Source organism: Psammomys obesus, unplaced genomic scaffold, assembly GCF_907164565.1.
Source record: "Psammomys obesus unplaced genomic scaffold, mPsaObe1.curated_primary_1811, whole genome shotgun sequence".
In the NCBI taxonomy this organism is placed as follows: Eukaryota; Metazoa; Chordata; class Mammalia; order Rodentia; family Muridae; genus Psammomys; species Psammomys obesus.
In genome coordinates, this window is record NW_026585691.1 from 8,410,226 (window position 1) to 8,433,212 (window position 22,987).

Consider the following 22,987-nt stretch of genomic DNA (forward strand, 5'->3'; position numbering starts at 1 on the left):
GCTAGAATACAGATGCAAACCACCAGAGACCAAACTTGTCTGTCAGACTTACCTACATAGCAAGTGCCCTTAATGGTCAAGCCATTTCATTGGCCTTCCCTAGATGTGATTTTTATCCAAGAATCTAAAAAGGTTTTTCAGTCTGCACAATGCACCAACTCTCTTTAGTAGTCTTCCTGGATAGTTTAGCCATTAGAATTCACTGCATGTTGATCTATGAAAAACATGAGGGCCCTGACAGCAGCATGATGCTTTAAACATGTCTATCTGTCTGCCTGTCTACCTGCCTGCCTGACTGTCTGCCTGGTTGCCTGCCTCTCTTTCTTCTTTCTGCTTGTTTTAAAAGAGAGAGACTGGGGAATATGGAGTTGCTTGCAGATGGTTTTCATTTCTGCCTTTGGCCTCATTAACAATGGCTTTCTTTGAATCCCTGTTTTCCCCTTTGAATCCTCTTCCAGGCCAGTTTTTCCAGGGACACCGACTTCTGAGGATGACCCCATTCTCCCTGTGGGTCCAGCTTCCCTATCTGCTATCCTGATGACGCCTCTCCTGGATGCACTCCTTGATTCCCAGAGGGCGGGGTTCCTCATTACCCTCAAGGGCCACACAGAAGCCATCAATGCTCTAAAACAGACCTCCAGAGTGACAGTAGCTACTGCCCAGGCACCCAGGCCTGTGAACACTTCCTATGCAAACTTTGTTTCCACGTATGTCAGCCTAGCAAGTTGCTGTGACCGTCCAACATTAGAGGAGGAGATGTCCTTCACAGAGCTTTTATGACTAACCTAAGGTCCTTCAGGCAGTTTAAACACAAATTTGGCCATACGAGTGCACATTTTTGGTAATATCTCAGGTGGTAAAATATTTGCTGTGCAACCACAAGGATCTGAGCTGGATCTCCTGGAATCCATTGTAAAACAGAGAGAGAGAGAGAGAGAGAGAGAGAGAGAGAAACTGGGTGTACTACCATGCACTTGTAATCCCACACTGGAGTTGGTAAGGAGAGGATCTTTGGGCTCTCTGGGAGCACGTCTGGCCTACTAGGCCTGTCCCAGGCCAATGAGAGATTCTGTCTCATAAAACAATAAGGCAGATGGTACCTGAGGAAGGATAGTTGACATAGTTCTCTGGTTTGTGTGTGACACTTATGTGTGCACTCATACACTTACACACACATGTACATACATGTACACACAACATGTCACATACATACACATGTAGAAACATGCACACACACAGAGATTTTTTTTCACTTTATCCTGACTCAGTATGATTTATTCAACAGAACTACTTGGTTTGCTTGCATTTCCCAAACTGGATGAAATAAGAGAGGCTTTGAAGAAAGGGGGATTTCACATTTTTGTTTATTTTCTATTTTTACATGTCTATATGTGTGTGTCAGATCACCTGAAACTGGAGTTACAGGCAGTTGTGAGCTGCCACATGGATTCTAAGAAAAGAACCTCTGCAAGAACGTTAGTTAGTCTTAACTGCTGAGCAATCTCTCCAGGCCTGGAGGGCTATTTATTTATTTATTTATTTATTTATTTATTTATTTTGGTTTTTTGAGACAGGGTTTCTCTGTGTAGCCTTGGCTGTCCTGGACTCGCTTTGTAGACCAGGCTGGCCAAGAACTCACAGAGACCCACCTACCTCTGCTTCCTTGAGTGCTGGGATTAAAGGCACAAGCCACTGTGCCTGGTTCAATGTGCATTCTTGACCACTGAGGCATCTCAAGAACCTGCTGCCACTTATTTTTACTGTGAGTATTGTTCTGGAGGTCTATCTTAAAAAGAAAGATCCAGTTCTTTGTGATCATAGATATATCTTGCTCTTCTCAGAAGGTATGTTAAGAAGATGAATTTCAGGATTTGAAAAGGAATACAATCTTATACCTCACCAGTCTATGGACCAACTGATGAACAACCACAGCATCTGACCCTGACACCCATTTCAGAGCCTGGCCTGCTGAGGGTCTATCCCTTCTACACAGTCATGGATGAAACAGAACAGAGACAGTATTAGAACAAAATAGATAGCATTTATTAAATATATGTCATGTGGGTTTTAATATCAAAGTAAAGCGTGCTCGACTAGACTCCTCATCATTTAACAAAAATATCAATTGTTACTGGACATGAAATGATTAAATGCCACAACATACAAAATTCTTTTTAAAGTTGAAGTGAGAAAGAAAAGAATCACAGCTTGAATAAATATAGTGATCTCAGCTGGCCCAATCAAGGCATAAGGCACAAATTAAAATGAAGAATTAGCAAATCAGAATGTAGCTACTCCGAACGTGGCTCCCATAACCCAACACACATCCTCCTCGACACAGGGGAGAGCACTGCATGCTGGGAATCTTTCCCTCCAGGTTCAAGTTTCTCCAGGAACCCATGCTGGCTGTGCACAGGCTTCTCCGCGCAGGAGAAATACTGCTGCTAATACTTTATGGGTAAACAAAGCCCTTTACGCTGTAACAAACGGGACCTTTCTAACTAATGCCCTTGTCCCTCCAAACCAAAATCGAGTGAAACAGAAAATAGACTGTGGAACCTGGACTTCAGCCTCCACACGGAATACAAATGATGACTCTGTGTAGACAGGGTTGGGTATGTATCTGAAAGACGACCTCGCGAACTGGTGCTTGCTCGTTCTCTCTGCCTCCACTTGCCCGAGATTTCCATTCTGCCTTACACCATGTCTACGAGGAAGCAATCATCACTCTCTCCAGACTTTTTAAGTCACAGGGTTCCAGGGCCTTTCAGCATCTGCACGAAGGCGCGTGTCTCCGAGTGCCTAAGTCAGCGTTTTCTTTGAGGTTAATTCCAGGACGCGTGTGTACGGGGTGTAACTCCTGGAAGGCATTGTGATTTCACGAGTCCTGCCTGTGGGGCTGAGAAATGACAAAAAGAAGAAGAGGAAAATGAGATAAAGCCCTCCACACGCTTCATGTGGTAAGACCTCAGCACTGAAAACTAAAAACGTGGTGACTGATAATGCAGTTGAGTGCTTCACAGAAACTCTATAAAAGGGATTTGCCCTGGATTGAATATTTTTGTCCCTGCAAATTCAGAGCGGAGATCCTGACCCCCCAGAGCAGTGACGACAGGTGATGAGAACATGAGGACAGAGGCCTCATGATAAGGATTAGTGCCCTTTCAAGAGGTCTCAGAGAGCTTCAAGTGAGGACACAGGAAAGGTACTGTCTGTGAGCCACAAAGCACATTCTAGCCAGATACTGAATCTGTTGCTGCGTTCATCTTGGACTAGCCGCCAGCACAAGAAGTAAACATTTGCCCCTTTAGCTCCTAGTCCATTTTGACCAAATATCTAACTACATTTCCCAGCCTCCTTTGCAATTAGGTGAACCACGAGCAGAACTGTCATGAAATGATACTGAATGGGCAGAAAAGATTCACAACACTTGGGGGTTTAACTGGTACAACCATGCACGTTATCTTGCATGTCCACCTTCTCTTTTAGGTAGGAGTTTGGGTGAGGAGGGTAGGTCCAAGAGAACTCCAGTGCCCAAGGAATCCTAGAATCCTGAGGCCCAATTCAACCTGCCTTGAACTGTGATATGGACATATGAAAGTGAGCCACCAAGGCTTAAAGGTACCACAGCTACATTCTTTACCCCAACAACACAATGACCAAGTACACTGCAGGAAGCATAACAGTTAGCGTCCTCCACACTAACTTCCCACATCCAGTTATCGAAAAGTGGTGCAGGCTGTAACAGACGGGTGAGGGTCAGGGCTGTCAGATTTTTTTTTTTTTCGTATTTTATTTTTTTCTTATCAGTTACATTTTATTAACTATGTACCCCAGCCGTGTCCTGATCCCTCATTCCCTCCCAGTCCCTCCCTCCCTCCCTCCTCTCCACCGTGCCCCTTGCCAAGTCCACTGATAGGGGGGACCTCCTCCCCATTCATCTGATCCTGTTTTATCAGGTATCCTCAGGATTGGCTGCAAAGCTCTCCTCTGTGGCCTAACAGGACTGCTCCTCCCTTAGGGGGTGGGGAGGCCAAAGAGCCAGTCATTGAGTTCCTGTTAGAAATAGTCCTTGTTCCCCTCACTATGGGAAACCACTTGGTTACTGAGCTACCACAGGCTACATCTGAGCAGAGGTTCTAGGTTACATTCATACATGGTCCTTGGTTGCATGTCAGTCTCAGAAAAGACCCTGTGCCCAGATATGTTTGGTCCTTGTGGAGCTCCTATCCTTTCCTCATCAGTCTAACTCCCCTTCTTTCTTATGATTCCCTGCACCCTGCCAAAGGTTTGGTCATGGGTCTTTGCTTTGAAAACACCGCTAGTTAGAGTCTTTCCAATGCGCTCAGTAGACTCCTGTCAATGTTCAATGCGTATCCCATCTGTCTTTCAAAACGAGGATTGATAATCTTACTCCATGTCCGCTCTCTTGATTATCTTTTTTAGGTGTATAGATTTCATTATGTTTATTATATCTTATAGGTCTATATAAGTGAGTATATACCGTGTTTGTCTTTCTCCTTCTGGGATATTTCACTCAAGATGATCTTTTCTAGATTCCACCATTTGCCTGCAAATTTCATGATTTCCTCCTTTTTGATTGCTGAGTAGTATTCCATTGTGTAAAAATACCACAATTTCTGTACCCATTCCTCCGTTGATGGACATCTGGGTTGTTTCCAGGTTCTGGCTATTACAAATAAAGCTGCTATAACAGATTTTTTTTTTTTTTAGGATGGTTTCTCTGTGTAACCTTGGCTGTCCTGGAACTCACTCTGTAGACCAGGCTGGCCTTGAGCTCAGAGATCCTCCTGTGTCTGCCTCCCAAGTGCTGGGATCACCACTGCCTGTCAGTTCCAGATCCAAGATCACTCTGCAAGCATATATAAGCAAGCAAAGACAGCTGAGAGGCACTTGCAGATCAGCCAAGCTTCTTGAGAGAGGCAGAGACCAAAGCTAGGAGTGGTGGCACGTGCCTTTAATCTCGGCTTTAATCTACTCAGGAGGCAGAGGCAGGCATATCTCTGCAAGTTCAAGGCCAGCCTAGTCTACATAGCAAGTCCCAAATCAGCCAAAACCATTCAGTGAGATCCTGTCTCAAAAAACTAAAAGAAGGGGAGGAGGAGAGGACCAGGCTAGTTGCCTGAAAAGGCTCAGACCATGTGAGCTACTTGGAAAGAACTCTCCAACCTGTTGAGTTACCTGGGCAGTGTGCTCCAGCTCCACAGCTTTTACCCACACTGGGGTATATATCTTCTGCTGATATATCTGTCTTCCAACCCCTTTAGCTCCTGTAAGTAATCCCAAAAGTAATCCCAATAAAACTCATTGGTTCACTGAGTTGGACTTTGATGGTATCCCTACTTTGGTCTGTCATTGGTTCCCTAACTCCCCAGGTACCGTGCCACGCAAGAGAGATCCAGTATTTTTTCTATACATCACACTCCCCAGGCACACCGAGAATCACAGCTGCCCAGGCTCTGACACATCAGTGGCAGTGTCTGCTATCACACTAATTGGCATCTGCGTCCATCGCTAGGTCTCATTTCTCTGAGAGTGAAAACCACATCTCATTGATCTTTGTGACCTCAGCAGCTCCCAAAGGCTGAGCTCTCGGTCCACGTAGACATAAGGACGGAAACCAGAGTGAGTTTGAGGAGGGGGTGGTCCCAGTGTCACTGCCCACAGACAGGCATCCCTGGGGTGTGGCACTATAAGAAGTCCCTGGTGACCTGGCTGGGCAGATTAGAAGAACAGCAGGGGCAGAAACCAGATGGCCTTGTGTGCCAACTCCTATGAAAATTCCATGCAACAGAAATGGTCTCCTGTGACAATATCCTAAAAGCTCATAAAATGCAGAAATATTTATAAAGGTGAACCTTCTGGGTTTCAAAAACAGGCGCTCATATCCAAACCTTTCAAAAATGCAAGAGGTGGGGGCATTTTATTAAACTGATCACTAGGAAGCAGGAGGACTTCAAGAGCCTAAGTCTTTTCAATTGCAGCACTGAAATTTGCCTGTGTTCTGGAACACAGTTGGGGTCCCGCTAACCTTCTGTGAATCCACAGAGGAGCAGTTTCGCTGGAGGCGGGGCCACTCCCAGAACCAAAAATCCCCAAAGCTTTGGTAAAGAGCTATCTTATATTTCAATCTCTACAACAGAAATGTGAAAATACAAGCCTGTAAAGCACTTACTATGTGCAGGGCACTAATGGCCGTGGGGGATATCTGCCACCAAACTGCACCTACTAAGATGGGCTGAAGAGACGGCTCAGCAGTTGAGGGTGCTTGCTGCTCTTGCAGATGACCTAGTGACTCCAGTTTCAGGAGATCGGATGCCCTTTCCTGGCCCCCACGGGCACCAAGCATATGTGGTGCATGTATATGCAGGCAAAACACTCGTGCATATAAAATAAAAGAGGATATCCAGAACATTAAAAGAAAATCTAATTTTTCCCTAAAAGATATGAGCTTACAACTCATTAAGGAGCAGAAGAGAGAAGTCTCTTTTCTCTCTCACTTCTTTCTCTGTACTCAGAGGCCAGATAACCTCAAGTTACTCTCAATGACCAATTATTATGTATCATTCTTGCAAACCATGAACACAAGAACAGGTGTTTGAAACCCTTGTGCTCAGGGCAAGTCACCCCTCAAGTTCTCACTGTATGAGATGCTGGCTCACTAGAAATAAACACAAGGAAAAGATGAGACAGAGGAGGAGCACAAGGACAGGAAACTGGAGACAAGGAGGGAAGATGGGTGTTGGGATGACTGAAGAGAGCAAGGAGTCAGGAAGGAAAGTGATAGCCCAGGAAAGCAAGTGAGTTCACGGGCAAAGCAATCATGGCTGAGCTATGGCTGTGCTAAAGGTCACAGAAGAATGGTGGAAACACCCACGGATTATGACCATGCAAGTGTTCAGGCTGGGTACCCTGTGCTGTCCACTTGGAAGGAAGCTTTGGCAGTGGTGTACAGGAAAGTCCTCCCAGCAAAGCGGCCACATGGGCCTCCTGGTACACGGTATTCACAGCTGGGCTGGCTTGCTACTGGCCTTGCAGGAGGGGAGGGCAGGGAGGGCCACAGGCCCTGAGTATCCAACCATTTTCCTAGCCAGTTGTATTCAGTTTTCCTAACTGATAGTGTCCTCGGGGTCTTGGGTTGGGGCTAGAGTATACAGGCTTGGGAGAACTAGGAGGAGGGGGCTCTATCTGTGTGGCTGTGGGGGAAGCTATCACATATGCTAGGCGATAAGTTTCTAGGGTTGCCGCTTGGAGTGCCCCATGCTCCTGTCAGTAACCCCTCACCCATGCCCTGCAAGCAAGCCCAACAAACTCACTGGTTCCCCAGAGGAACTTTGGTGGAACAGATTGTCCTTGGAACCTTATTGGGAGAGTATATATTGTACCCTTGGCCCCTCCCCAGCAGAGAAAATTCTTGAAACAGAAGAGTTGATCCCCAAATCTCCCCTCCTTCCTTTTGGAAATGTTGATCCTCCTGCATCAGCCTCCCCAGTCAAAATTTTCTTTTCAAGGTGAGGAAGCAAAAAGTCAGAGGATTCTGAATTCGCTCAAAGCCACACAAAAGGCAAGGGGTAGATCCCGGACACAGATTCAGGTCTAACCCACAAGCAGGCATCTTAACCACTTTCAAGAACTGACTGGAGAAAAGGCTCATACAGGTAGCCTGGAAATGGCCTGTAGAGGACCAAAACCACCAGCTGGAGGACTGCAGAGGCCAGAGGCTGGAAGGAATGCAGGCTTGTGTTCCAAAAAGGCTCGGCCACGGGGAAGGAAGGCAGTGCTACAGACTGGTGTGGTCTTTGCAGAAATGAGGTGTTCTGAGGAGAGGGAGGCACAGGAGAGAAGAAGGATCAAGTCCAGGGGGATCAAGAGAGAGCTAGAGCCTATAACAAGAGGCAAGTATTGTTCTGCCTAGGAAGGACCGTTGAAGACTGTAAGAGGCCGTGCAGCACAAGGATGGATTGAACGCCTATTTCACAGGCACCGTTCTGAGCGTGTCTCAGGGAGACGGGGACTCAGCAAAGGAAGAAAACCTTCTGCTCTCATGATGACAAATGCGAACAGCAAAGCACAGGCCAGTGCCGACTCTTCTAAGTTAGGCCCTAACACAGGTCAGCTGCCTAAATCCCCACTTGCTGTAGATCTCTCACTTACTCATTTAAAAAAAAAAAATGCTTACTGAGCAACAACTAAATGCCAGATTCAATAGTCTGGATGCCTGCTTTCCAAAGAGGTTCAGGAATCAAAGGTTTGGGCCCCCCTGGGGCACTAGAAGGTGGTGGGACCCGTAAGAGGTGGCCTCACAGGAAAGTCTTAGGCAAGGGGGCGGGGAGTGTTTTAAGGGTGTTGTGGAACCCTACCCTAAGTTATTCTATTTCTGCTTCCTGGATCATGGTGTAAACAGTTTTTGCTCCACCATGCAGTGCCTTCACCAAAAGATCTTGGAAAACACAGTCAACACAATACACATTTCTCTTTCTAACTGGCCTTGCTATTTCATTACATTCATTTCATTAGTAGTCAGGAGACTAATGCCCTCGGTGGGAGGAAACCCGGACCCCCATTCCCAGGCATTCACGATGCTGGCAGGAAAGGGGGCAATGTGAAGGGGTGTGTTGGAAGAGGGAGGTTACTGCCAGTATGACTAAAGAGGTCAACGCAATTTTGCCTTTCAGCACGACAACTTTCCGGGGCAGCCCTGGTTGTGAGTTATACTCCAGGGCCTGCAGGTGTGAGAAGAGAGTGGGAGGGCTCCTGCTCCCCATGGTGAGCGCCTGCAGTATCTGGAACACACAAGCTCACTCCTGGGTCTCAGCTGACTCCCCAGGGGCTCCACTCTCTGACACACTGTCTGGAGGATCTAAAGCCACCGAGGGTTTAACTGAGGCGGTCCAGGCACACCGAAGCTCTGTATATTTGACTAGGCTACCTATCCATGATAACTACCTGTAAAACTAAGTTAACAAAAATCACCTTAGCAAACCCAAGCTCATTTATGTTGGATACACTGTCCAACATATAAAAATCAGGACTGGTGTTTAGTTAATAGTGCAGTGGCTATTTAAAAACAATTGTGTGTCTGGGTTTTTCATACATGAGTGTGGTTCTTACAGAGACAGATGAGGTCATTGAAGCCCTTGGAGCTAGAGTTAGTGGTGGTTGTGAGTCACCCAACAAGGATGCTAGGAACCAAACACCGGTCCTCCGCAAGAGCAGTAAGTACTCTTAACTGAGCTGTCTCTCCTGCCCCTTAATGGCTATTTTTATTATTATTATTATTATTATGATGATGATGATGATGATGTTACCTGCTTTAGACATCTTTTCATCTAATCCTTACAGCAACACATCAAGACTGAAAACTGTCATCCTCCTTCCCAGTCTGAGGATGAACATGTCCAAGGTTCAGAAAGCTTCATCTGCCTGCACAAGGCTGTAATCAGCGAGCAGCTGGCAAGGCAGAGCACCCTCACTCAACGGTGCTACACCGCCGAGCTCTTTGCAGCAGGAGAATGAACAAAACGCTTCTGTCTAACGGCAGCTAGATTCAGTCCTTTCTGATCAAAGACACTGTGGAGGAGATGTCTGTATAAAAGCACTGTGGGCCAGGTGCGGGGGATGGCGCTTGGGAGGTAGAGGCAGGAGGCTCAGGAGCTGAATGTCTTCCTCAGTTACACAGTGAGCTCTTGACCAACACAGATACAAGGGTCTCCCGTCTCAACCAAACCAGAATACAAATCATTCAAAACTTTAAAACAGTTCTGGAAAATAGCACAGAATAATTAATTCACTTTTTGGATATACGTTTGAAGTCCATGTAAGAAAAAAGGCTTTTGTCAACACATGGAACACGGCTTTTCTTCCCTTTCTTGTGTGTGTCTGCATGTGCACAGAGAGGTCACAGGATCCTTCCACCACGTGGGTCTCAGGAATCAAACTCAGGTCGTCAGGGTTGGTGGCAGGCACCGTTACCCATGCTGCCAGCCCAGGAACCCTCAACTTAATGGAGTCATTTCCGGTTACAAACGGCGGCACCCAGCCTTGGAAACCTGCCTACCCCCAGGCTGGGCAGCTTCCAGTGAGTTTCTGTTTTCTCTGGACCTCAGGTTCGCTTCCTTTGAAAAGCAGGGGTTCTTCTAGACTATCGGGTTCTGGTCTGTTTTCGCCCCAGGGCCTCTATTTAAGCCAGTCTTACTTAGATTCTGACATGCAAAACTACGTGCTGGGTTAGGTTAGTTGATGCTAAGAAGGATGCCCAGGGAGCACTTAAATAATCCACCTCTCCCTCCGTCCCCCACGGCTCCTCAGAAGCTCCAGCAGCAGGGCAAAGCGTTTGTAAGAAGCCAAGTGGAAACCCTGCCTGGGGATAGCTCAGGAGCTCTCCTCGCCCCTATGACCTGGGGTGCTTTTCACATAGTAGGCACTTCATAAATATTTGAGAGGAAACGGGTGAAATATTATTCTGCCCTTTCGGAAATGTGGTTATGTAGTTTTCATTTCCTCCGCTGACTGACCTAAGCAGTCAAACTGCCGCAATGGATCCTGAGGGAGACCCAAATGTTACATTTATGGAAAAGCTGCCTTTCGATTCTGACATGCCTTCCAGGTTCACTGTGGCCATAAGTTAAGGGTCTGTCAGCACTTCCATTATGAAAACTGTTTTGTGGTTTCATAACGCAGCCATAAAAGTTTGCCTCCGGCTATCCTCGGGTGTACAAATTGAAAAGCTTGTTTTAAGCCAAAATGTGGGAATCAGAAAACAAACAATTTATTGGTTTCAGACATGGTTTTGTGCCCGTCTTGGCCAAACAAGATTTATGATGTGGGGAATTAGAGTGAGTTGAGACACTTGATTTCTGAAAAGCCTGAGAAAGAGGGAAATGGCCAAATTACTTATATTTCAAAAAGGGTCCCCAAACACAATCAGTCATTCTTTTGCTTATATTTTCATCGAGTAAATTGTGTCATACGCTGGTGAGACACTGAGTCTACTTTATGTATTGTTATCTTTCTTCAAAAAAGCATTTTCTGTTAATTCTGTTCGAGTGGTAAAATTGCCTTGTTTGCCTGGAGATCAGAAAACTGGCAAAGAAAGTTCAACAATGCCATTAGTCAGTTCTTCTGACAATGACAAGTGGCTGGATTGAATCCTCAAGAGCCCATCAGTCTCACACTTAAAATAGGGAAATGAGGTCTCACTGTACCACATCAGTGATGCTGGAGACTCGGTAAAACCATTGACTTTACAGACAGGGAGGCCAAGGCCTCAGCGTGGAGAGAATCCCTAGACGCCAGGCTGCAGGTGGTTAGCCAGACCAGACCCAGGCATTCCACACCCCAGCTGAGCAATGGGCTGGTCACTCATTCCCACCAGATGTTACTATTAAAGGTCCCGGGATCTGACATTTTTTCTGGATGTTTGTCTAGCATAGCACAGCACACACAAATGCACATGCGTGTAAAGAGTCCTTTCTTGCTCTCATGACACCAGGACCTGGTACTTCATGACTTTGATGACCTAAATCACAACACACACTACATTAGTAGCCATATTATATACTGTTTCACATCCTCTGGGCTGAGCACAATTGAGGACCTAGCCATGGCAAATTTGTTTCAGTTAGAGGCAGGACACTAAATCACAGGCTCTCAGCAGGACACAGACCTGTTGTGGGGAGCAGCTGAAATCTAACTTGGTAACGAAGCTAGAGTTATAGACTGTCTTAGGGTTATCATTGCTGTCCTTGCTATCATACCTTTCCTGCTGAAACTTGGGCAGGAAAGGGTTTATTTGGCTTATATTTCCACATCACTGTTCATCACTGAAGGAAGTCAGGACAGGATCTCACACAAGTCAAGAACCTGGAGGCAGGAGCTGATGCAGAGGCCATGGAGGAGTGCTGCTCACTGGCTTGCTCTCCATATCTTACTCAGCCTGCTTTCTTATAGAAACCAGGACCACCAGCCTAGGGATAGAACCACCCACAGTGGGCTGGGCCCTCCTTCATCAATCACTAATTAAGAGAATACCCTACGATTGGATCTTACGGAGGTATTTTCTCAACTGAGGCTCTCTCCCCTCAGATGACACTAACTTCTGTCAAGCTGACATAAAACTGGCCAGGACACATTCTAAGAAGATCATCACGATGAACCAGATTCAAACCAGACATTTGAATGAACTCAGTTATGGTACTAAGAAACAGTTGGTTTTTGTTCCTCATTTGTCCCCCTCTCCATTCTCTGCCATGGAGCAGGAATCAATCTCACTTCTCTGTGCAACCTAACTGTCTGGTACATTTTGCTGAATAAATGAATAGGTGAATGAATGAGCAAAGGCATGCAGTAACTGACAGCCATGGCTTCTTCAGTCCTCTCCTTCACTGTCCCCTCCACCTCCCACAATTCCTCTGCCTACTCAGAAGTCACCACTTAGCTTGAGAGCTGTATTGTTATAGGAAGGATTGGATTCTGTTCGTCACAGCCCAGTAAAATATTTTCTCTTCAGTCAAGGAAGGATTTTTGTCAGAAAAACAGGAAATTCCTAAATACCTGGGTAGAAGATCGCAGCCCACTCCAATTTCCCTGGTTTCCACTTCAGTCTTGGGCTGGGTTTCTGTCAAATAGTCCAACCTGCTTTGTAGTTCATTATTCTAGAGACGAGAGGAAAGCAATTTTAGTAAAGCAAGCCTGCAGCACCGACATTCACCATAAGGTGTGTCTTACAGAGTTGGTGTCAAAGAAATACAGCGATTCTACCACAATACAAAGCTCTCCATGTGTGCACGCATGCACATAAAGTTGTACATAGACGGAAACAACACATGAGGGTCTGTAGCATAATCTGCTTTTTTTTTCAATCAGCAATTTGTCGTGGGGATGTTAAGATAGCTCACTGTGTCAAGGTGATTGCTGCCAAAGCTGATGACCTGAGTTTGAACCCCAGGACTCACAAGGTAGAAGGAAAGAACCGAACCGTACAAGTTGTCTTATAACCTCCCCATGAGCTCTGTCACGTGTCTGTGAACACACACACACACCAATGTATCGCAGATATCTCCCCAAACTTAATAGTTTTCTTTTTGTGTCAGCGAACTACGGTAACTGAAACACAGTATCCCATTGTGCGGATGTACAGTATTTCTTTAACTAGTCTCATACGATGGCCAGTTAGATATTTATCACATTTTTTGCATTATAAATAAGGTGCAACTCAACTTTTAACACTCCCTTACTAAGCTATAAAATGAGTAAGTCTATTAATTTAATTTAGTGGGAAATGCCTCTATAACTGAATAATTAGTATTTCATAGGTGTGGAAAAATTCAGAATCTCAAACATATAAACTAGAATGAGCTCCTTGGGATTAAAATTAGCATTCTATATACTTCTCATGATTTTTTTTTAAACTGGAGCCAAACATTGCATAAGCTGATGATTAGATGCCCAGGAATTGGAAATGTGCCCCACGGGGAAAATTAAGGGCAAAGGGGCAAGAATAAAGCCGAGGATGAGGCTGGCTCAGCTTCCCCCGAGATCTATCGGATCCAGCCCCCTCTTCTGGCCTCCAAGGGGTGTGAGATCCCTGGAGCTGAAGTTATAGGCACCTGTGAACTGTCTGACATGGGTGCTGAGAACCGAACCTGAGTCCTCTGCAGGAGTAGCAAGGGCCTTAACAGCTGAGCCATCTCTCCAACTCCTTAATTAATTTTTAACAGTCTCTTTTATGTATATTTTTTTGTAATGATAAAACTCAATTTTAAAACCGTAAAGGACCCTATCGATTTTCTTGGCCCGATTCCTGAAGCTTGATGGGTAACATACACAAGATAAAATTTACTGAATGAATGTATAAATAAATACAATGGGCATGTTATGTATATAACCAGAAAAAATGTACAGCATATGTCTCTCTTTCTCTCTCTTTTCTAGTTTGAGCTGAGCTGAAGTCCTGGTCTCCAGTACTAAATGTCACATGGACGTTTCAATGTCCTGGGGAAGGACCTGGACAGACAGTTCACTGGTTAAGAAGAGGGCCAGCTGCTCTTATAGAGGAACCAAGGTTGCTTCCTACCCCTACATGAGCAGCTAACTACTGTCCGTAACTCCAGGTCTATGGGTTCTAGTGCCTTCAGGGCACCGCACACTTATGGTGCCTAGAGAGGAATGCAGGCAAATCACTGATACACATAAAAAATAAATAAATAAAGCTTAAAATCAGGAAGGGTTTTTAAAAAGAGGTCCCAGGCACACAGAAGGTTATTTGGTTTGAAGGGATGTGGGTTGCCACTCAGTGGCTCTCATCTGAATGAGCAGTGCCAAGAGCTGTTGTGTAAAATCTTGGTCTGCATGAGGTCCTGACTGTGGAGAGAAGGCGTTCACCAAGCCCCGGCAACAAGTGAGCTATGACAGACTAACTGTGTGCTTTGTCACCCAGTCTTTAGAATGAAAGAAAGGTGCTGGTTTACTAGGGGCGAGGCACACTCTCCTGTACTCTCCTATTTATAAGAAAAGAGAAAAGTTTCCTGCTAGTTTCTTGCTAGCAATGTCAGCCCTTGTGGCCTGTCCTTCTCTAGTACAAGGGGTTTTAATCTTGAAGGTTTCACGGAGTACCAGGCCAGAATATACCATCAGGGGGCATAAGAGAGGGAGTTAGGAAGTTTGCCTGGACTGGCACTTAGGGAAGGGTGAACATGTTTTGTTTAATTACACAGGGATTCTTTGTATGCTATTAAATACCCAGAGAAGTTAAAAATTAACATTTATGAAAGTGGGATAAAATCAGTTTTTAAAAATAGCGTGCATCTTCTGTATAGCGGACAGTGTGGAGGAAGGCCGTGAACAGTTCAGGAAAGGCAGCATGACTGTGTCCCTGCCGATCTCAGTCTTGCCAGGGAACAGATAACTAAGCAGAACTAACAGAACACTACAGAAACATCCACAAAGCATGAGGGTGAACCCAGAGGGGCTATATCAGAGCGAGGAGAGGAAATGAAGTCACTAGAGAGAGTCAAAAGAGCAAAGGGTACTGAGCAGCCACACTGGGCGGCTCCCCTGTAACTTCACTCCAGGAGACCTGAAGCCCTCTTCTGGCCAAGAAAGGGAGCCTTAAACCGCCAAGGCAGTGAAACAAGCAGAGAGATGAGAATCAGAGCAGGAGGAACTCCCAAATTGTGTCCTGGATTCAGTAGAGGTCTCCAGCAGACCTTTGAAGCATGCTCATGAGGGGTGAGCTAAAAGAAGTGTGAACTGAGTGGGAAGGGAGCGAACTGAGTCTGAGCAGTCACATGGGGTGGGGGTAGCTGGTCTAAACAAGTTTATTTACCTTTAAGGGAAAAAAAAAATCCTCACTGCTGTGTTTCCGATGAGATGGAATCTAAAGCCATGGTTCTGCCACCATCCTTCAACACAGTGGCTCATGCTGCGGCGACCCTCAACCATAAAATTACTTTCCTCGATACGTCACAACTGTAATTTTGCTACCGTTAGGAACCACAATGTAAATACCTGTGATTTTTGACGGTCTTAAGCGAACCCTGTGAAAGGGTGCTTTGACCCCTAAAGGGGTTGTGACCCTCAGGTTGAGGACCGCTGATCTACAGTCTCCACATGATAGGGTTCACAATGCCTGGCTTAGAATCCAAAGTCAAGTGGCCTATGGAAAGTTAGGAAGATGTGACCTGTTCTTGGGAGAAGAGGAATGGACAGAAAATAGTCCTGATGTGACCCAGATGCGGGGATCTGAAGGTAAGGATTTGAATTCCATCATAACTGTGATCCAGAGATAGTGGGAAACATTAGTTCCTTGCTAGTAAGGAACTAATAAAGAAAAAACAGAGCCATGGAAGAGTCAACTGGGAATTTTAGAGTAGAGAAGTAAAACTATTATTATTTTTTTTTCCTTAGGTAGATTTAGGGGAAGCACATCTAAAAGTAATTAATAGAAATTATCCAATTAAGGAAGGTAAGGCTGGGGAGATGGCTCAGTCAATGAAATGTTTTCCTTGTAAGCAAGAAGACCTGGGTTTGGTCCCCAGAACCCACATAAGAAAGGCCAGTGCTCGGAAACAAATATGGCGGAGGCCAAAGGGCTCACCAGCCAGCTAGTCTCGCCAAATCAGTGAGACCGGGGCCAGTGAGCTCTAGATCACTGAAAATCCCTGTCATAAAATAAAATAATAAAATAGAATAGATAAAAATAAAATAAAATAAAATGGAAGCTGGAGGAAGACACCCAACATGGGCATGTGGCCTTCACAGCATGCACGCAACTATATATAAACACACACACATACTTGCGCCTGTGCTTGAGTTAAAGACAGAGAACAATTAGCGGAGCTTCATGGACTCTGGATGGAGTTGTTAAAAGCCTGCTAGTGCTGCTGGGACCACAGAAAGCAAGAAGAGGAAAACGAAGGCGGCCAATTTAAAACCAGCAAGGCAGCACAAGCTTCCAGTCCCAGCACATTGAGGGCAGAGACGGGAATCAGAAGTTCAAGAGCATTCTGGGCTACATGGGCGCCTGCCTTAAGGAGAAAAGAGTAGGAAATAGTCCCAAGTCATCTTATCATAGAAAGGTAGCGTGAGCACAAGATGTGTTAACAGTTTGCTGAGTTTTAAGCTGGGGGCATCTCTAAGGCTGCGCAGCTTATTGTGAATTAACGGTATGTTCGTTGACAGCGTTGTTGCACTAAGCTGGGAAGAATGACAAAAGTGAGAGCCAGTTGCTGTAAAATGACTGGACAGCTCAGCCTGTCACCAGGAAGCTCCCGGGACTGAGGGGGGGAGGTGATACGCTGTTTTTCCTGCTTTCAAATGCCACCGCCTTGTGTTTGTACGTGTAATGAGTGTGTAGACACGGAGGCTCATGTGCATTCCAGGAAGGAAAACCAGGCATGGGTGTGTGTGTGGGGGGGGGGGGATTCACACACGCATCGCTGCAGTCACCTCTTCTCCCAGTTCCCCTCATGCTTGGGGAAGCCAGCAGCCAGGAGCTGACTCAAACACCTAGACAAGAGCATGTCCAATAAAATGGATGTGGGGATCTGTGTGCCACGTGTTGCAGCCACAGGATCCCCCCTGCCCCCAGGAAACTTAGTGAGAGGCGCAGCAGAGTTCCACAGACACACACACACACACAGAGGCAAGCGCCCTGCCCTGTGTATGTTCATTTCCTGCGACTCTTCAGTGTCACTGCAAGCTCAAGATTTTCAGCAAGAAGAAACAAAATCCGGTCCAGAAGGCTTAGCCACTCACTGGAGACCAGGCCTCTAATTTTGCTTTAGGACATTCCTTTAGAGATCGGCTCACTTCTATTTTATGTGTATGAGTGTTTGCCTGCACGCCTCTGCATTTGAGTGTGTGCCTGGTGCCCAAAGAGGCCAGAGGAGGGTGCTGGGTACCCTGGAATTGGAGTTCTATTCTGCTGCAGCCACAGGTGGGTGCGGGGAATTGAACCTGTGTCCTCTGCAAGAGCAGCCACTGCTCTTAACCACCACAGCTCCATCATCTTGGGACTACTTTTAAAGTGTTTTTTTTTTTTATTACATTTCTTTCTGTGTGTGCACGCGTGTGCATGCTTGCGTGCGTGAATGTGCGCGTGCACGGGTGTGTGAATGTGTACCTGTAGGTGTCAGAGACAACCTGCGGGATAAGAGGCCTCCTTCTACAACGCGGCTCTCAGAGCACTTTTACCCTCCGAGCCCTCCTGCTGACTCAAAACCCTTAAAATGCTTATTTGTGAGTACTGTATTTGTCTACATGTCTGTATACACTTGTGCATGTGGACAGCCAAGAAGGCCAGGAGAGGACATCAGATCCCCTGGAGCTCCAGTTACTGAAGTTTTCAAATGTCAGAAACAGGGAATGGAATGTCTCTTCTCCAGAGGATTAATAAACAAAAAAAAGTTGTTGGGGAGGGTGCCGGGGGGGGGGGGCGGGGAGAATGGAATAGAGCCAGGCAAAAGGGAGCATTTGAGAATCTGGTGTGTATTTTTGAGGTAATGTGTGCACGTAGAACCTAATAACTTCAAACATCAGTTACCGGTAAGTGATAAAACCAAGGAGTAATCGCTACTCTCTATGTGAAAGGGAAGGAAGATTCCACACCAGCACCTATGAGCCCAGGGCTCACTGCACGTCCCCCTGGACTGTTGGTCTAATGTCTTGGTGTGATTTGGTAGGGGTGGGGGTTGGGACAGCAAGACTTCAAACATTAAAAATACAAGCAATCTCAGAGGTGACCCGAGTCCCCTCCGCCCCTCCTGCCTTTTTAAAAGATGGAGTCCCTGGGTGGAGAGCGGGAACGGGGTCATCCGGTCATTCTCATACACAGATAATGATGAAACACGGGTCGGAATCTATCGTCCCATCTGGCTCAAGCACCCCAACACTGTCACCTGCCAAGTTCAAGCTTGAGAACTAGGCCATGCAGCGAACCCCCCCCCAAAAAAAATCACAAAATAAATCTCAGTTTTGTGTGTGTTCATGTATGTACAGTGTGTATTTGTGTGTATGTGTGTGTGTGTGCACGCACACATGTGGAGGTGAGAGACCAGCTTCAGCTATCACTCCTCAGGCATTATCCAGCTTGTCTTTTGAGACACAGTCTCTCGTGGGCCCTGGAGCTCACTAAGTAGACTAGGCTGGCTGGACAGAAAGCCGCCAGGATCATAGGTCTCGGAGCACACTGGCACTGCCTGCATAGGCTCTGGGGTCTGCATGGAGTCCTCCTGCTCGCAAGGCTACTGCTACTTTCCCAAGTGAGCTTCCCCCAGGCTCCTTACGCTCTAAGGAGACCCTACGATCATCCACAGCGACCACAGCTACATGTAGCAGCAGGCCAAACCTACCCGGTGCCGGAAGAACTAAGATGTACGCAGGCGCACACAGTTAACTCCCGTGGTCCTCTCTGGCTCACCGCTATACCCTCGCCACACACCTAAGGACACTACTAAAGTGAGCAAAGATGTGTGTAAGCACCAAGGCTCCTCAGTCATCTGAACTGCTTAAAAGCAGAGGATGAAAAATTGTTATGATACGGAAGCTGAGTCCGAGAAACGCCTTTTGTTCATCACGCCATTCAAAGGCAAAATTAATATTTTTGTGTAAGGAGTATTATTAGATCTTTTTATATGAGCATCCAAGATAATTTTATAACAGAAGAGTAAGGTGATGTAAGCTACGTGAGAAATGTCATTTATCTTTTAACCTATGGGACTTTTTATAAAGCAGTGCAGTTTCCTGTGTATAGATTATATGCCTGTCTATAACACCTCCGTGCTAAGAATAAGAGAGTTGAGCGAGCCGGCTCACCCAGGACATCACAGTCCACAAGATGGCTCAGAACCATTAGTCACACCGCAGCTGGAAAGAGGGGTGGCAGTTCATTGGTGTCACAAGTCACACAGCCAGCAAGGAACACGTCAGTAGAGTACATATACATTATACATGCATATGTGTGTCTGTGTCTGTGTGCTTGCACTCATACATGTGTGTACATGTTGGCCAAAAGCTCGGCATCATGGGACGAGCCTGCTGTCTCAGCTCTGGAGAGGTGGAGACAGGATGATCCCCGGGGCTCACTGGGCAACCAGCCTAACTTGCCACATTCCATGCCAGGGTCTCAAAAAAGGTAAACTGTCCTCCTGAGGAATGACTCAGGTTGTTGTCCTGAAGAGCACACAGGCACACACACACACACACACACACACACACATATACGTGCACTGACACACTGAAACAAATAAAACAGTACCCTTAGGAAGTTAAAAAAAAAAAAAAAAAAAAAGGACATACTGAGTTAAATTCCTGATATTCAGCTGGGTAAATTACCAGGAATTACCTGTAATTTCAGAGTCAGGGGGATCTTTGTGAGTTTGAGGCCAGCCTGGTCTATAAAGTAAGTCCAGTACAGCCAGGGCTACACAGAGAAATTCAGCCTTGATAAACAAAACAAACAAACAAACAAACAAAAAACCAACAAAAATCCTCCCCCCAGATCCTGATATTTACTATTTTAGAACATTTAAGTCTAACAGTGTTAATTTTTTTAATGTTTTATTTTGTTTGCCTGCTGTTTAAAGTCAATGTGGGAAGTGGTCCAGAGCAACTGGCCATCTTTGCCCTGGATTTAAATAATTTAAGGAAGGCTAACTCAGCTTTGTAACCACTGTCTAAATGCTTTAGAAAGACTAGACTCCAGTCTTGTTCTGAGATGGACATAGCTGTCACTGTGGCAGCCTCCTGCATTGCTCACGGCCTCCTGACACATCACTCCCTCAGTCTTCACAAGGGGCTTCCTGTGAGCACCACGGGAAAAGTCTAGGTGGCCAAATGGCCAGAACCCCAGCAGCAGATGCCAGCCACTGTCTGGTGGAATTAGTACCTGCTCAGTCTTCTGGAGATCATCCAGGCTAGTCCCACACCAAATCCCGGAGACCCCACGTGCCATGGGTCCCGGCTGCCCACAGACGTGAGCTTCCTTTCCCAGTCTCATCTCCCCTTTCTACACTGGGGACTCCTGGAATCACCTCCCAGCATCAACTCATACCCACATTTCGGAAGCCCAGAACATGCGAATCATTGGAGTATATGTTTGCAAGCACCTGCCATGCACAATAGTCCCTGGAAACTCCTAGAAAGCTTGGGAGTGCTGCAGACAGAAACAAGGGGGAGGGCCCTCTGAGTGAGCTTCTGTCTCTGTCAGCATCTCGTCCCCCTCTTCTGAAAACGCCTTCTCTTTGGACCCTTAGACCCCTTCCACGGATTCTGGACTGTCACTGGAAGTTGCACAATCACACTTCCGCCCCCAGTACACACAGGGCTGTGATTTCAGGAGGAAATCTTAGAAACGAGTGCTGGAAACCAGGGAGACAGCAGGTACCTGTAACCCTGTCATTGTGAGGTGGAGACAGAAGAGCAGAGAAGTGGAAGTTTCCGGTTTCCTTAGAAACTCAGTTGTGTCATGTGAATGTTTGTTTGTTTGTTTGTTTGTTTGTTTGTGTCTCAAGTGTGGCATGTGGGAATGTTTTTCCTTTGAGGGAAAAAGCCCTCCTAAGAGGGCAAGTGATGTTGGTCAGCTGAAAGCTACCTCATGAGAGGGGCCTGGTTTTTGTGAGTTTTGCAAAACATCCTTGTGTAGACTTTAAGAAGAGTTAGATAGAAGCCCACAGACAGCAAGATTATGAGTTCTGCACCTCTATGCTTTTGCATTACAGCCCTCTGCAACAGCTGCATCATTCTCTGGTCAACCTTAACCAGCAGGAGGTAGGTAAAAGAGGTCTACAGCCCTTTTGCCTACTGATCTTCTACCTAAGGTTGGGGGATTAGAAGGAAGGTAAGGGTGTCTAAGAACCTTAAATAAAGTAGGTGTTTGAAAAATCTAAGCCTACAGAACAGGTATTCAAAGTCACCTTTGGCTCCACAGTGAGTTTGAGGACAGCCTGGGATACTTGAGATATTGTCTTCCAAAATAAAATAAAATGAAATGAAAAGCTGGTGCTGGGCTCAGTGACCTAGGAAGGGAAGACATGAGTGGGAACAGAAAATTATCCATTTACTCAGCTCCAAGACTCATGGGCCTTGAATCTGAAATCAGGTCCCTCGAGGCCACAAAGGCTCCTGGTGATGGCAGCTGGAGGCAGTCTCTCCATCAAAGCAGATGATGGCCTGGCTCACCAAGCCTGTAAGCATGCAGCGAAAGGGTAGGCCCTGGATTCAGACTCAGCGTCTCTACCATCAGCATGGACAGGAAATGGTGTTCTTGAAACTCAGTCCCTTATATTTAAAATGGGAGGGGGATACCCTTTATTCCGAGGGTCACGCTTTCAATAAGCCAAGAGCAGAGCGCTCACTCGGTATGCCACGCATTTTCTTATATTTTAGGTTGTGAGCCTAGCCTTTAACGGCTGAGCCATCTCTCCAGCCCATGCCAGATGTTCCCGGGGTGCTCTCCTGGGACTGTCCTACACTGTCCCACACAGGTGTAGTTATGGTTCCTTTATAAAGATAAGGAACCTTCCTGACAGGTCAGTCAATAGGCAGCCCTAGGGCTCCATTGAGCTAGAACCCACCCTTTGTGTGCCTATGTTATACAGAACATATGGAAAGGAACCAGCGATGCCCAGCACGCACTAGGCACTCAACAAATGCCACCCTAGTTTTCTCCTTGCTTCACTGTCGTGTCCCAGGCTGTCTCATGGGGGAAGGGCTGCACAGAGGGACACTGACAAGGACAGGTGCTTGGCAAACCAGCTCTTCCTGGTGCCAGAGGTGGCCAAGGCTCAATGCCAAGTTCTTAATAAAGAACCTACAGGGAAAATGGATTTCAGCTCCTTCTATTAACACCCAACCCCCTAAGATTCTTCCAACTCATAATTTCTTCCCCTGGAACTGCCACAAAATCCCCCAAATGCCTTTCAAAAGGTCAAAGGCAAGACTATGAGGCAACTCCAGGTTGCTGGAGAAACTAAGTCACCTCTAAAACAGGTTTCCTCAAAGTAACACAAGGCAAATGTTGGACTGGACATCTCTTCTCCACCGGGGCTCTGGGTTTTCCTAGGCTGGATGAGCCTGGGTGATACCACCTCCCTTCTCTGCCTCTGTCTTCCCTTTTCACGGTGATCACAATCCTTCTTGAGCCATTTTAAAAGTTGCCGAGTAACTGTGCAAGGGACATACGCATAGACCATTCACAAATTAAAAAGCCCTATACTCATGAGAATTTGTTAGACTTGCTGGGAGAGTTCTTGAGGAAGACACGTTAGACCTTTGAAAGCACAGACCCCAGCAGCAGGCTGGAGCATGGAGAGGGAAAGAGAAAATAGAGCTGTCAAGAGATCCTTTGCAGAGCTGGCAGTTAACCTTCAATCAATTTTATAAGGCCAGGAAATAGCCATATTTTTAATTAAGTGTCCACAGTGCGATCAGCAACATAAAATTTAATGGCAGGGAAGACACCAGCTTG

The 22,987-nt window shown here is 46.2% G+C and overlaps 1 protein-coding gene across 1 annotated transcript in view; it reads right to left on the minus strand.

The window, feature by feature from the left end:
• Positions 1–2,021: 2,021 nt before the first annotated feature.
• The window catches only part of Myzap (myocardial zonula adherens protein), a 75,663-nt gene continuing 54,697 nt past the window's right edge, over positions 2,022–22,987 (minus strand). Inside the window, exons 11-12 of the mRNA XM_055596824.1 lie at positions 12,574–12,674; positions 2,022–2,899 (exon numbers count right to left, since the gene is read on the minus strand). Of these exons, the coding sequence (XP_055452799.1) occupies positions 2,803–2,899; positions 12,574–12,674 (198 nt within the window). The 3' untranslated portion in view covers positions 2,022–2,802. The remainder of the gene's footprint in view (positions 2,900–12,573; positions 12,675–22,987) is intronic.